This window comes from Chiloscyllium punctatum, chromosome 32 (assembly GCF_047496795.1).
Source record: "Chiloscyllium punctatum isolate Juve2018m chromosome 32, sChiPun1.3, whole genome shotgun sequence".
Classification (NCBI taxonomy): domain Eukaryota; kingdom Metazoa; phylum Chordata; class Chondrichthyes; order Orectolobiformes; family Hemiscylliidae; genus Chiloscyllium; species Chiloscyllium punctatum.
Window position 1 is genome coordinate 50,185,117 of NC_092770.1, and position 14,912 is coordinate 50,200,028.

At 37.1% G+C, this 14,912-nt stretch overlaps 1 protein-coding gene across 10 annotated transcripts in view; it reads right to left on the bottom strand.

Annotated features, from left to right (window-relative positions):
- Positions 1 to 330: 330 nt before the first annotated feature.
- The window catches only part of LOC140458159 (FYVE, RhoGEF and PH domain-containing protein 4-like), a 257,059-nt gene continuing 242,477 nt past the window's right edge, over positions 331 to 14,912 (bottom strand). For all 10 annotated transcript variants that reach the window (XM_072552324.1, XM_072552327.1, XM_072552326.1 and 7 more), the window contains 4 exons: positions 11,642 to 11,767; positions 9,034 to 9,183; positions 8,155 to 8,298; positions 331 to 4,371 (listed from right to left, as the gene is read on the bottom strand). In XM_072552324.1, coding sequence (XP_072408425.1) covers positions 4,096 to 4,371; positions 8,155 to 8,298; positions 9,034 to 9,183; positions 11,642 to 11,767 — 696 coding nt within the window. In that variant the 3' untranslated portion in view covers positions 331 to 4,095. The remainder of the gene's footprint in view (positions 4,372 to 8,154; positions 8,299 to 9,033; positions 9,184 to 11,641; positions 11,768 to 14,912) is intronic.

The following is a 14,912-nucleotide window of genomic DNA, read 5'->3' on the forward strand; positions in this document are numbered from 1 at the left end:
AGTGATCCCCAGTATCCTCTTCAATATTTATCCCTCTATAAACATCATTTAAAAATATTATCTGATCATTTCATCAGTGGCACTGGGAACTGATTGAGCGCATTCCTACAGAGGCTACACTTATTTACTAGAACATATTTGTGACATCCAGTGCTCAAGTATTTCTTTGTAATGAACTGGCTTTATGCAGTTTACCTTTTAATATAAAAACAATCAATAGGAATGACCACATTCTGAAAATGTTTGAAAAGGGCTGTGTATAAACACTGCATTGTTCTCAATGGGAAAATATGAAGAGTAAATGTTACAAATAGCAATGGTACTATAAAACAGCTTTCAATATTTTGGCACAGCCAATCACTTTAATTATACAGCCACCTTCATATACATTTGATTTCACTGTATTTCATTAACAGTACTAAATGAGTAACTTAAGAAAAGCTCTGAGTGAATGATTGAATCAAAGACATTTTGGGAAAATAATTGCAGAATTCAGAGAACATAGCTTAGTTGGTTTCAATTATATGTACTATACACAACTTTTGACAAATGATGGGACATCTGAGCACCAAATTGTTCTCAAGAACCCAAAATGAATTTCTCAATTCTGCTAAGACTTTTTGCAAAGTTTCTACACTCAAACTCCAGGTTTTCAGAATGAGACAAAGTACTGTTGCAGTTGTACATGGTATCAGAGGTAGGTTGTGAGAAACTTTGCAAGCATAGACATTTATAAGTCCATATATTCAACAAGTGCTTTGAAAATGTAAAACCTCAACATTTAAAGCAAAGCTCAGTGGCATTGAGAAAATTAACAATTTCCAATTTATCTTTGACTTTGTGGTTAAAACCAAATGAACATGTGTTTCATTTTGTTAGGTAGCCAAAACAGTCAATTTCCTACCATTGTCAGATTTAGCATATATAAATTTTAATATTGAAATGTTAAATTTGTACCTGACATGTCATATAAACTTTTAACAGTACACCATGTATTCACAACTATATATTATTGGAGTTGGCCTAAAAATCTTCGCTGGCACAATGATCCAAGTTTTGAAGGCACTTGACTCCCAAGATCGAGGTAGCCAGTTCAAACACTTGGCAAGTTGTTTTTCAAACTCTTCTTTAGGCAAGTTTGATCATCATTGGGCAAGTCTGAGGCATTTCTTCTCAGAGATGAGGAAGAAACAGAACAAATAACCAAACTATCACTTGACAGGTGATGGATTACCGCGGATAGTGATCTGTGGGTTCTGTTTACCTGTCTGTATCAGGAATCATGCAAGGTGGCATACAATACTATTAGGAATAACACATTTTAAACAATTTTATAATATAGTGTGCATGTATTAATTCAGTTTTAATACTGTGCTGATTGGAAATTTAAAACCAAAATGTATATACATAATTTTCTTCTGCCTGTTGATTGACAATATTAACAAGACCCTACAAATCATTTCAATTTAGCTATAAATTAAAAGTGTAGTATCAAGATGCAGTCAATGTATACTAAAACGTTCAATTGCTAATATAGCTTAAGCAGGGTAGTGACCAGGTAACATAAATACTGCAGAACAACATTTGAAACAAAAACAAGTCCTGCAATTACAGGCATTGTCTGCAGTATGGAGCAAATGGATATCAAAATTCATAGCACTTACCAATAGCATAGATAATGTGGAACAAAAGGGAAAACTAATATGTGCATTTCTTAATTTTACTGGATGAAAATGAGGATGGTGATTATTGCAAGTGATCAGTGGAAAAATTGTTTTAAAATGCTCTTTTTACTGTATGAAATAAAGTTAAAGCTAGCTGTATTTCTGTTCTTAATGGAGTGTATAAACATCACTACATAGTTCATCTACCTCTAACCTGAAATGTGGCTGACAGGTGATATCTTGATGATCCACAGTAATGGTCTCAAATAACATTTTTGCTCAGGGAGCAACCCTGATGGTTGCGAATTGTGGTGCAAAAATATAGTCAGAAGGCTCCAAATAGTGCGGAGCATGTTGGAATGCTGGAACATCTTACAATGTTAGAAATTCTTTAGAACAGCAGATAGGCATTGGCAGAAGATGTCATGATGGTTTTGGGAAACAAAGACCATGACAAATTCCTCAGTGCTTTCTGTTTAAAAAGGTAGTGTTATAGAGACTGAAATATTCATTTTAAGGGGGCACCAGTAACAAGGAAAAGTACTTGCAAACTATTTTATTTGCTTCACTAAATGACTTAGGGATCAGGAAAATTCCAGAAACTTATACAGATTTGGACTTTGTTAGTCATCCAACGGAGGAAGATTTTACTTCTGTGATGTTGCAACTTGCATTATGACCTTTCAAGAATACACATCATATCCCTTCTATTAGACATTAACATAAAATGGTGTCATTCCAGAAGTAATATCTAGTTTGGTCATTGAATTCGATTTAGTTGCATCTCCAGAAAAAACAACTCCCTAAAACAAATCCAGCTCTACACACAAAAATACAAATGCAACACTGGAATTAAAGTTGAAGTATCCCTTCTGATCCTTTTACAATTCAGAACTTGGCACAGGGAGCAGGTACTAACTTACTACCTGATGACAGACCCACTGTTTTGCCGTTTCATGCAATGTACTTTCAGATACTTGCAAATCTTGCCACATGCTCTTAACATTTTACTATTTAAATGGAGTGATCAGTGGTCTAGGCAAATTTGCCAGTGATTTGATGCATGTTATTTCAGCTTTTATAAATGAAGTCTGAAAATAATGCATGTTGCAGGATATGACAAATATTGTCATAAACCCATATTGAAATTCCATGAGAACTAGAAATCCTGTTTCTTTCTGACATCTTCTTTCATTATAGGTCAGTGAGAGCCTTGTGTTATGGCCTATTATAAAATACTTAAAACTGTCACTCAATTTCATAACTTCACTGTAAAAAGGTTGAGAATTTATACATATTTACATCAGAAAGGTGTTAGAGACAATATGGGTTATACTGTTTGCCATCATTTTACCCTCTGTATTAGTGTGTTACCATCTTTGTCTCTATTCTTTAGAGAAATTGAAATTGACATTTGTATAGATATATCTTTTTGCTCCCTATATGAGATGAATGATTGCCTTGGTTAAAATTTCCTCCCATCTTACATGAAGTGACCCTCATGTCTCCATGTGCTACTCACAACAAGAAGCTGAGTAATTGTCCTACTCCTCGGACACTAGCAATAATGCTGAGAAACTAAATCAACAACAACAAAATGGCACCTGCACAATACTCAATTCTCGATTAACAGTTCATGCATCTGGGACAGGGGTTCACTTTCCTTCAATAATTTATCAGGAATCAAATATTAACCTGTTCTTTACACTGTGTAATGATAGTACTTGCCATTCTGTAGTGCAGCAGTTATTGTCATTCCTGTCCACCACCTTCAATCATTTTACATTTCAAAACTAGTTAAATTTTTACCACTGGATGCACATAAATATCCACAAATTCTTTGAGTTTGCTTAACTGCTACATTGATGAAGGCAATGAAGGGATACTGCAGCTTTAAAAATAAATTATGTTAAATCTCTGCAATGTTATAACACAAAAGGTCAATATCTTCTAGAAGACTGAGAAATAATGCCTAAGCACAGAGACCAATATTCTCTAAAATGGCTTAGATGAGTTTTTTTTGTTGAAAGCACATTTAAAACAAAATTGGGAGACAGGTATCTGGGATGTCAATCAGAACTTCAGATTTCATAAATATCAAATTTTGTATGAACAACAACCAAACAGAAGAAATTCATAATGAGACCACCTCAATTTAAATCTGACTTAATTACCCTGGTATTTTGTATTAGAAAGTTGATACTGGATAGTCCTTAGGGATTCATGGACGTTTGAGGGAGTTCGATGAAAAACTTCAAGTGTGACTGAACAAACAAACAGTTTGTGACTGCTGCAGAATTAGTTCAGGGTGAAGACGTCAACAGATAGTGAATATAGATTATTTCATTTGAAGGAATAATTTGACTTTGTTGCACATAAAGGATCGCTCATGCTTCAGGAATTGTCACTGAGTATCTTTGGACCCTCCATGTCAGCTGTTAGTAGCTTGGTCTACCTCAGACTGGCTGCTCAGTCGCCAAGTAGAGGAGTCGTCACTACCAACATCATCATTGTCAGTTGGTATTTCTCCCTTTGCAGCCATGTTGATGATTCTCAGCCACTGTTGTTTCTGATCATTAGAGTCTGCAGCAAAAGTATGGATGAATCTCGACTGTTTAAGTCTAAACACATGAGACATGTCAACACCCTTTGGATTGTCTTCTATTGTGTAGCCAAGAAGAGGAATAGTGGCCAGTGCCTTCACATCCTAGAGAAAATGTAAAGATGTAAGAAATTTCATGAAATGCAATTCTAAAAACAATATTTGACTACTCAATAATTCAAAAACCATCAAGTTCCAGTGACTTGAAGAGTTACATTTTGGAAAAATTGTTTAGAATTGCCAGGAATCACATTGTATCCTCTCAGATTTTGGAACTTAATGGCATCATCCAGCATATGCCTGGTAACCAACATGGAGATCTACCTAAGAATCAGGTTGAATGGGAACGCAGTGGTAGGTCAGTAATTCTGTTCCAAACATGACTTTAGTCCTGCTTCTGACCTGTTTTGAGGCAGCAATGGGGCAGTAGGAACACAAGGATCAACTCAAGAGTGTGTTTACAATCTCTTTGTGCAAAACATTCACAGCAACCCCTTCCAAGTTTGAATACAATAAATTAGTGGTATTCACTGGACTGAATTTTGATACCAACTTTTACAGCAATCCTCCATCTTTGCCCTTCATGTCCTCTGTTGACTTACAACTGTTTGTTTACTTGCTTGTTACTGTCTGGTTAGATAACATCATAAAATGTCCAAATAAGCCAGAAGCTATTTGCTTTACAAAAACTATGATAGGAAAAAGTGAGGATTGCAGATGCTGGAGATCAGAGCTGAAAAATGTTGCTGGAAAAGCGCAGCAGGTCAGGCAGCATCCAAGGAGCAGGAGAATCGACGTTTCGGGCAAAAGCCCTTCCTGGAGAAAAACTATGATAGTAACAAGCAAAAATGAAATTTCAGTCAAGTGATGGCAACACAGGAAAAAAAGCAATATTTCTCACTTGTGTTCATCAGAATGCACCAGCCAATGTCTCACTGTCCCAAACTGTTTTGTACACCAGCACAGTGCTTACACCTGGTTAGTTATCTGTTGGAAGTCAAGTAATTCTAAGAATTTCTATTCTGTATTAATTCACCACCTTCTCAACTAAAACTTGCATTGAAAGCCCATTACAAAAAAAGTCTCAATGGAATTTTGATCACAACAGTGTGATATGAACATACGAATTGGCAAAAGGACATTTAGCCTGTTGAGCCTGCTCTGCCATTCAATAAGACCAAGCTCATCTGATTCTAACCTTTCATCCAGATCCCTGTCTTCCTTGGATGACATTTCACTCTCTTACTTAACATGAAGCTATCCATTCATCTCTGCCTTAAACACTCAAGGACCCTGCTTCCACTCCCTTTTCAGGAAGTGGGTTACAAAGATTCATGACCCTCAGAAAAATAATCTCTTCGACAATTTTAAATAGATGATCCCTAATTTTTAAACAATGTCCCTGAGTTCTAGACCCTCCCAAAACAGGAAACAGTTTGTCCACATCCATCCTGTCAAGACCCCTCTGGTTCATTTATGTTTCAAATCAAGTCATCACTTACTCTTTTCAAATTAAGCAACTACAAGCCAAGCCAGGTATCAGTCTCGTAAACTTCCTCTGAATTGCCTCCAATGTATTTACATCCTTCCTTAAGGTGACCATTACTATGCACTGTACTCAAGATGTTACCTTCTTCGTGCTCTTTGTAATTGAAGCATAACCTCCTTCATAATTTCTCAATGTTTTACCTTCAGAATGTGAAAATACAATTTGGCCCATTTACTATTATGTTCAATGTACAGTTTTTCATTAATTTCAGTTTCAATTTCCAGCTGTTTCAACCACCTAGAGTTTTCACATTTCAAAATACTATTTTGGATTAGAAAATGAATACGCATTTGCTCTTTTTTTCTGCCTTTATTTGCATGTTTGATATTTCTAGCTGTGTTGTTCTGTTTGTAAATTTCCATAAAAATTTACAGTGTAAACAGTGACCTTTGGGAGGTTTCTGAATGATCTATCCTCTTAGTCCCATTCTGATCTTTCCCCATATTCTTTAAGCATTATCTTCCCTTTAAAACTCTATGTATAGTTTCAATAACAGATTCTGCTTCAAAATTCATGCCCTAAGAAAGTGTATTTCCCCAATGATTCCATATGTTCTTTTGGCAATGGCCTTAAATTTAGAAACACAGAATTTGGGTCACATTGTACCTACTTTACAGAATGACCGACATGTACACAGTCAGCTGCAAGTATGCCGACCAACATGAACAAGAAACATCCTTTACCCATGGGTGAAGCATTTGCCCCTGGAAATTAAAGGGAAACTATCTGCTCAAGATCCCTATTACAACAGTGGTTTGCTTTGCCTAAGTCAGCACTGATAGAGTTCCTATAGAATGCACCTGAACATGGAATCTGGAAAATCTGATTGCTCCTCTGACCCCCATGTTGGGAGACTGAACCACCAATCCCAATTAACCGATGGCACTCCTAACTTATTCCCCATCACCACCACTTCCTATCCCAACTCATCATCTTGCCTGCCATTCCACTCCCTCCTAACCTAAATTGCTTTTACTACCTTTGCAGGACGTCAAATCCATTGCTGTGTATTGGTTTCACAAGAAACCCTCTACAAAATATTCATTTATTTCTTATTCCAAGTGTCAGACAGTTAGCAGCACATATGCCTTTGAGTCAGAAGTGCAGCACTAAAGGTAGACTGCACAGTTGGAGGTGTTCTCCTTTGTACAAGTCATTAAACCAAGGACCAATCTGTCCTCTCAGACGGACATAAAAGATTCCATTGCACTTCTGAAGAGGAGCAAGGCAGTCATCCTCATGTACTGGCCAGTATTTAAATTGATTTCACGAAAAACAGATCATCTAGTCATTTTCATACAGCTGTTCTGGGAATTTGCTGAATGCAGATTGCCTGTCACATTTCTTACATTATAAGAATAACTGCACTTCAGAATAACTTCGCTGGCTATAAAGTGATTTGAGACATTTGATAGTTGTGGAAACTCACTACATTTTACTCCCCAAGGAGAAACACAACATTGAGTTGCAACTGCAATTTAAGAAGTGTCTGCTTATTCTTACTTATTTCCTTTTTAATCTCTCTCTTTTTAACCTAGTCAGTCAATTTTAATTCTGCTTTCCCATCTTACTTCTTAAAAAGAAGGGGAATATCCCTTTTCCGTTCCAGTCTGATAGATATTTCACAGGAAATTTGTGGGCGGCACGGTGGCACAGTGGGTAGCACTGTTGCCTCGCAGCGCTGGAGACCCGGGTTCATTTCCCGCCTCAGGCGACTGACTGTGTGGAGTTTGCACGTTCTCCCCGTGTCTGCGTGGGTTTCCTCCGGGTGCTCCGGTTTCCTCCCACAGTCCAAAGATGTGCAGGTTAGGTGAATTGGCCATGCTAAATTGCCCGTAGTGTTAGGTAAGGGGTAGATGTAGATGTAGGGGTATGGGTGGGTTACGCTTCGGCGGGGCGGTGTGGACTTGTTGGGCCGGAGGGCCTGTTTCCACACTGTAAGTAATCTAATCTAAAAATTAAAGAAAACAAAATTTGATTGTTCCCCAGAAATCATGCTGTGGGTACCTCATTGGTGTGGATCTGCAGAATATTATGGTACATACCAGCATTAAGTGGATTTAAATCTCCAGGATAACAACCTCAGCTGTAAAAACCTGCTTGTCTGGATGAAAAGGTACACAATTCTACAAGGGAGTAACGACATAAGAGAAACTTCCAAACCTGTGGCTAAAAGACATCATATCATGAACAAGTCTAATCTTATTCCCTTGTAGTAAGCATCAGATCATTAGCAGGTGCTTCTCTCTGCTGAGAAGTAATCTGCACTCATCATAGCAGGAATCCAACTTTATACAGTTATTAACATGATTTTTTTAAATGTTCAATGTTATTAATACCTGGGGAGCTCCATACATATAAAGAACCAATCCCTCATTCTTGGGCACCACACACCACACTTTCTGCCAAGGTTTAGTAGGTTTCTCTAGATAGTGAAGAAAGTCACAGATGATGCAATTTTCTGAGACCTCAGCAGCCTCAATCTGAAACAGATGAATGAGGGACAAATATTAAAAAGTAAGAACAACTTTAATTCACTACAGCCAAGAAAAAGAAATTACTTATCATTAATGAATGGCCACAATAGCACTGATGACTCAGCTTATTATAAACTTAATACCCCTCTATAGTAACAAAAGTGGTTAGGTGATTAGTTCAGTCTCCCAGTGCCTTAATGAACAAATTGCAAATACAAAAGTTCAAATCTTACACTATTGATTTGTGAACTTATTTACAATGAATTAAATAAATCTAAAATGGGAAGCTGTCAATAACAGTGACCACAAAACTACCAGATTGCTGTAAAAAGGAACCTGGTTCATTAATGCTCTTTAAGTCTGCCATTTTCACCTAATTTATCCTGCGACTCAAGACCCATAGCAATTTCGTTGATTCTCAACTGCCCCGTTTAGCAAGCCACTCACTGTATTTAAGAAGGCACCTCACCACATCTTCAAGGGCATTTAAAAACAGAAATAGTTGCCAACTTGCCAGCAATGCCTCTATCCTATGAGTGACATGAAGAAAATCTTGGACAACGCCTGCTTTGAAATGAACAGAATAGCAAGATGTAATATCTACAAATTTGATTCATTTCATTAAAGGCAGAATGGAGATGGCCTCATGGAGCTGAACTTTTCTTTAAAAATATATATAAACAACAGAAACCTAGTTGTATACACACATTATCACACTTTAGGAAAAACAAGAACTCCTACCTCAAGAATTCCTTTCTTTTTTTTATCATCCTTCTCCTCACTGTCAGTTTGTCCTGTTATTATGATATAACAGTCTTTACATACTTTGCTGGGCTTGTTGCCATCATATGCTAGGTTTGCTTTGTAATCAGAGCACTTCCAACATACAACCTATTAAAAAGAGGGAGGTGCAATTGAAATTTACTTTACAGCTGAAAATGCAATCATTTGTGTCACCTTCTGTTCAACACGTATCTTGAAGGTAACTGACAATACAAGCAGCAGGTTGTATTTATGTAGCCCCTTTAGTTAAATATTGCAAAGCATTTCACAAAAACACAAAAAAAATTATGCTAAGCCAGGTGAGATGTTATTTTGTCAACTATCCTAATATCAAGAATGTATAATTTTAAGAAAACAGTAGTTGTTTTATTTTATATTTGCAATGTTGTTTCTCATTTGGCCTGATATTTAACTGGCCACAAATTGATTGATAATCTGTGCAGCCCCTATTGACATTATGAGGTCATTGCTGTGGGTGTGTTGAGCGGCCACCTCATACAGCAAAGTTTCATTAGATCCTTCTCTTCCACTTGTTTCTAACCACCATCATAGTTCATGAAGTAAGGGGTTGTGTACATTAAATTGATTGATTTCTAAGTTTCCAGGGTGAGAGGGCTGACAGTCTATGAGGTGACGTTCTGTCAAATGGGCCTATGTTGTAGTGTTTAGGAAATTGAGGGAACATTTCATTAGAACATCTAAGGCTAACAATTTGTGATTATCTATTTTTGGGTGTGGCCTTCCTGCACTCATTGTCATTAATACAGGGAGCATGCAAATTTAATGCTGCCCATTTTTTGTAGCATTCAAATAGTTCAAGTTGCGTCAAGGATTTTAGGTACCCAAGTTAGTGTGCCCTGATCCTCCCTGATTCAAGCAGACCATCACTTTGTACCTTGTAAAGGGCAAGTGAATTCAGTCAAAGACTGTTGCAGCAAGTGACAATACAGGCAGTCAGCAGCATTCACAGCTACATAAAACAGACCATAATTTCAGTGAGAGCGAGAGAGAGAGACATGGATAAGTGGATGACCTGTTTTTGCAGGAGACCAGCAGGCTCTCTGAAGGGAATGGAAATATGTAGTCAGGGAGTGAAACAAAGGAATCCTGTCAAAGAAGCTAACAGTACTATAGAAAAGTTTAATGGTCTGACAAAGATATTCGAGTTTATTGAATTCATCTTCAAAGCACTTCATACCCACTGCAGCATGAATCAACACACCCTGACACTCTGCAATTATATTAAACATCTAGATATTTAACTCTACAAATACTAACTGCAACATAGCCTTTATGTTCAGTTATTGCTAAGAATATGAGAAAAAAAATGCAAATGAATTCTGTTACAAAAGGACTCAGAAAAGTTCTTTACTGGGCTAGGACTGGGTCAGTAATGACAGCCATGCACAGAGATACAGAGTACACTAGTTGACCTGCCAGAAAACATAATGTCATTGTCAAGAAGCATGGGAGGAGTTTGGCTCAAACACTACAAAAGAGCACTGTACAGAGTTCTCCTTTTGGCAGCTTCTGTGCTGTTCTCTCATCGTGTTATCTAACTAGAAGTGTAGCTTTGATATCCATTGCAGTCTTTGAGAGAATATGCCACCAAACCTTATGTCCTATCTGTGAACATACTGCAGTATCCTATAACTTAGCACAACACTTCCAAAAAGTGTTGGAGAGTACTTCCAGAAACCTTGCAATTGCTAATATCAACTTTTGTCCAAGTTGAATGTCTGGACCTTTTCAATAATGAGACTGGTGAATCCTACTCCCTCTTGCAGGTTTGCTAACATTCTTTCATGAGCAACAAGCAAACAGTGTAAAGCTGACCTGCACTTACGGTTGTTTGATATCATGATCTGAAAGTTGCAAACCTTCAGATGCACACACTGCACCCCAGCACCAGTGCCCTTCCCAGAATGGGACACCATGCGGGCTATGTCTGACATGCAAGACTTTCAGCTTCTGTTGTCTGAAATTCCAGTGATACCATGAAATCAAATTTTGTGACATTAATTTGGAGGGGGCTCAAGAGGATGGTTCACTAAACTACCGAACTCGGATCTAGGTTCATAATCACAGAATAAAGAATCAGTTATTTGAGAAGGAGATGAAAAAAATTTTAAGACTATTGTTATACTTTAGAATTCTTTACTCAGATGGCTGTGGTTTCTGAATCATTAATATATTTTTGGACAATAAAGGGAATTAATAAATAAAGTGGCAGGGCTGGAAAGCGGAATTGACACACTGAGTTTGGTCTTCGTCATGCTGACTAGCAGAACAAGCTTGAAGGTCATAACCCCTCCAATTCTTAAGCTTTTAGCCCATGTGGTGAAACTATGCAAGTGATCTTTACAATGTTGAACAAAGTAAAATATTTCCAGAAGCAAACAAAGATCGGATCAGCTCAAATGTTGGTGAAGGATGTTAGAATGATAAAGAATTGCATATTCCATATAAAAGTAGTGCATTTTCCAACTTAGAACTGGTACCAATACTTAGAACAATGAACAAACATGTATTGTAAGACAAGCATTTTGAATCAGAGTCCACTTACATATCCACAAGCACGGCAATGATGTCTTCGTCTAGTCAGTGCATTGAAGGGCTCCTTACATTTCATACATAAAGTAACTTCATTGTCTCGAATCCATCTTGGTGCCCTCATTCCCAGTTCTGCAGTCTTTGGATTGATAGAGAAAGAAGAAAAAGGTAATTTGAAACAAAGATGGGCATGCCAGTCAGCTAGTGTATGAACATTTATTTATAATTCAAACTGACCTCTTCCCTTAGTGATATTTCATCACCATATGTTTCTTTTCAATGGCAGCTTTGTCTAAAGATCCATTAAGATCATAAAAATTAAAAGTGATTTTTAATATAAACTTTTTATTGAGAGTTGTGCATTTATAGATGGATTTAAATTTTATGTCTCAAACTTTGCACTGAATCAGTAAACATGCTAACTCACCCCTGTTAACAGCACTATTAGCAATGTTTCAGTCAATTGGCATATGTACTGGAATGAACTACATATAGATAGTCTTCAGTGTCACTGGTTAAATGTTCACATTAGCAGATTTCAGGAAAGTTAAATATGCAGGAAACAAAAATATTGGAATATTTTGGTGGAGAAAGCTAACTTGGCCAGAGGAATAAAATATTATCCCTCAAAAAGTGACTTTTTTTCTTGAATTCCAAAGTTTACTCATGACATGATTCACACCCATCACAGTGCTATTGAGAAGAATGTATTTTTCAACCTCTGTCAAGGACTGTGGATTACTATGGTGAAATCTATTCACAGCATTATTCTCATTTCAGAATTAAGTTCTTACATTGAAACAAAAAAACTTGCTATGCAAAAGTAGAAAACTTAATGTATTAATTTAAACTCTTTAAATTTTTAGTTAGTTAAAAAAGAACACATTTTAAAAATATAATGAAAATTGATAGGCAATACTTTTTAACAAGTCCCAAATAATTCAAAGATACTGAAGCATAATACTAAAGGGAAAAACACAACTGAGAGAAAGTTTTGAACATGTTCTTCGTTTTGTATTTCACCAAATTCGATAATTGCCCATCCCTAATTTCCCAGAGGGCACTTAAGAATCAATTGCTTTATTGAGGACTGCAGTCACATGCAAGGCAGACCAGATAAGGATGACAGAAAACATTAGTAAACCGATGGGTTTTTACAACAAATAAACAGTGGTTTCACGGTGGCCTTTCAGCCTCCGTTACAAGCACAGACGGGGGCGGCACGGTGGCAAAGTGGTTAGCACTGCTGCCTCACAGCGCCAGAGACCTGGGTTCAATTCCTGCCTCAGGCAACTGACTGTGTGGAGTTTGCACATTCTCCCCGTGTCTGCGTGGGTTTCCTCCGGGTGCTCCGGTTTCGTCCCACACTCCAAAGATGTGCAGGTCAGGTGAATTGGCCATGCTAAATTGCCCGTAGTGTTAGGTAAGGGGTAGATGTAGGGGTATGGGTGGGTTGCGCTTCGGCGGGGCGGTGTGGACTTGTTGGGCCGAAGGGCCTGTTTCCACGCTGTAAGTAATCTAATCTAATCTAATCTAATCTAATAATATTATGAGCATGTCTCTTAAAAAATATAATCACTCTATCCTCAGGTCCAATGCTATTAGAAAGATCTCTCATTCCCAGCTTATTTTGGATCACTTGAAACATGCTTCTCTGTAACCTATAAGCTTAATATAACTCAGACATTTGTTCCAGAGATTGGTTGTAAACAAAATGGTTACTGTTATTTATGTATTAGCAGTGAGACAAAATGTCTCTCAGAGCAAGGCTGCAAAGTCAGTGTTGCCAAGGAAGTAGCAGTTCATGCACAGATGCCAATGAGCATTTTTAGGATCAGTCCAACATTTTGAAGGCTGAATCAGGATAGCGGAAAGCTCATCATGGAATGGATATCCAGTGACACCTTTACTGAATTGCAATCACTAAAAACATGATGACAACATGAGCTTTTCAGTATTAATGTCATTTTGAGACTTTGGATGTTAAAAAAAGGTACAATATAAGGGTGTTTGTTACTTCTGTGAAGGGTTAAGAGAAGAAAACAAGGGCAGACAGTCCTTAGAGAATAGTGACTTATCAAAGAACAGGACACATCTGCAATGCTAATGAAAATGGTTTATACAGTTGGAGTAAACATTTAATGCAGTTAGCTTAATTTCAGTTTTGAATAATCAAGAATTGATTTTACTTTGGATTAGAAAACACAGAGATCTAAAGTTTTGGAGCAGTTCAGAGGAGACCCGAGTGGGGTCAGAGCAAACATAATTCCCCTGCATGTTTTGTTTCCCCCTACAGGAGTTAAGGGGATAAATTCTCAGGAGAAAAGTTTATTTTATGCAATTTCTAGACCAGGAGTGTTTGTTTTGAAATCTGAGGGTTATTAGAGCTTATATTTTCTTGGTTTTTCATTTTTGTGATATTGTTATCACAATATCAATGGAGTTGGAGACAACTCCACAGTTCACAGGTCAGAAAAAGAAAGAATCAGTTAAGTTAAGCTCCAAGATTTGATATAGGCATAATTTCTCTGGATTGAATTACTGTAAAGTGATGGTGTTGGGAAAAAAGTTGAAACTTTACTTTTCTGGGTTTTGAGATCCTTTTAATACACACTTTAAAAGTTTGCACCATAGAAACAGTGTTCCCAAATTTGTCAAATCTATATCCAGATTTATTTTTTTCTGTTTTTGTCTTTTGCGTGATAAATTTCTGTTCATTTGTTAAAGAAACCCTGCAGCCTAGCAGGGCAATGTTTGAGTTAATGATGAAGCACATTAACTGAAGTGAGAAAAAGAGCTCTCAGGAAGATCACACTCCAGAATGTTGCTGTCCAGTAATATCATTGGCTGGGATCATAGAAGTTATGTAGTTCTGTTTTACAGACTTTATTTGGATCACTTGAAGCATGAAACTCTGTTGAAAGCATATCTTTCTGCTGTAACCCTTTAGTTTAATATTAGGTCAGAGACTTGTGTGTCTGAGAATGTTTATAAATATGTATTGGACCCACCTCGCTCAGTTTCTTTGTTAAAGGTATGGTAAATATGTATCATTATTTGATAATTTGGATTTTTGTAATTAAGGCAGATAGGTTTTGGTTTCAATTCTGTGGGGGAGACTTATTTTTTTTTAAATGTCAAAGTATCTTTTGGAAAAACTGACTTAAATACATCATTTCCAAGAAAGCATGTGACTTATTACAGGCCTAGCCAGATATCTATAATGTTAGTTCACAAAGTGTTTATACTGCTGAGTTTATGGTACAGAAAACAAATGATCGGGA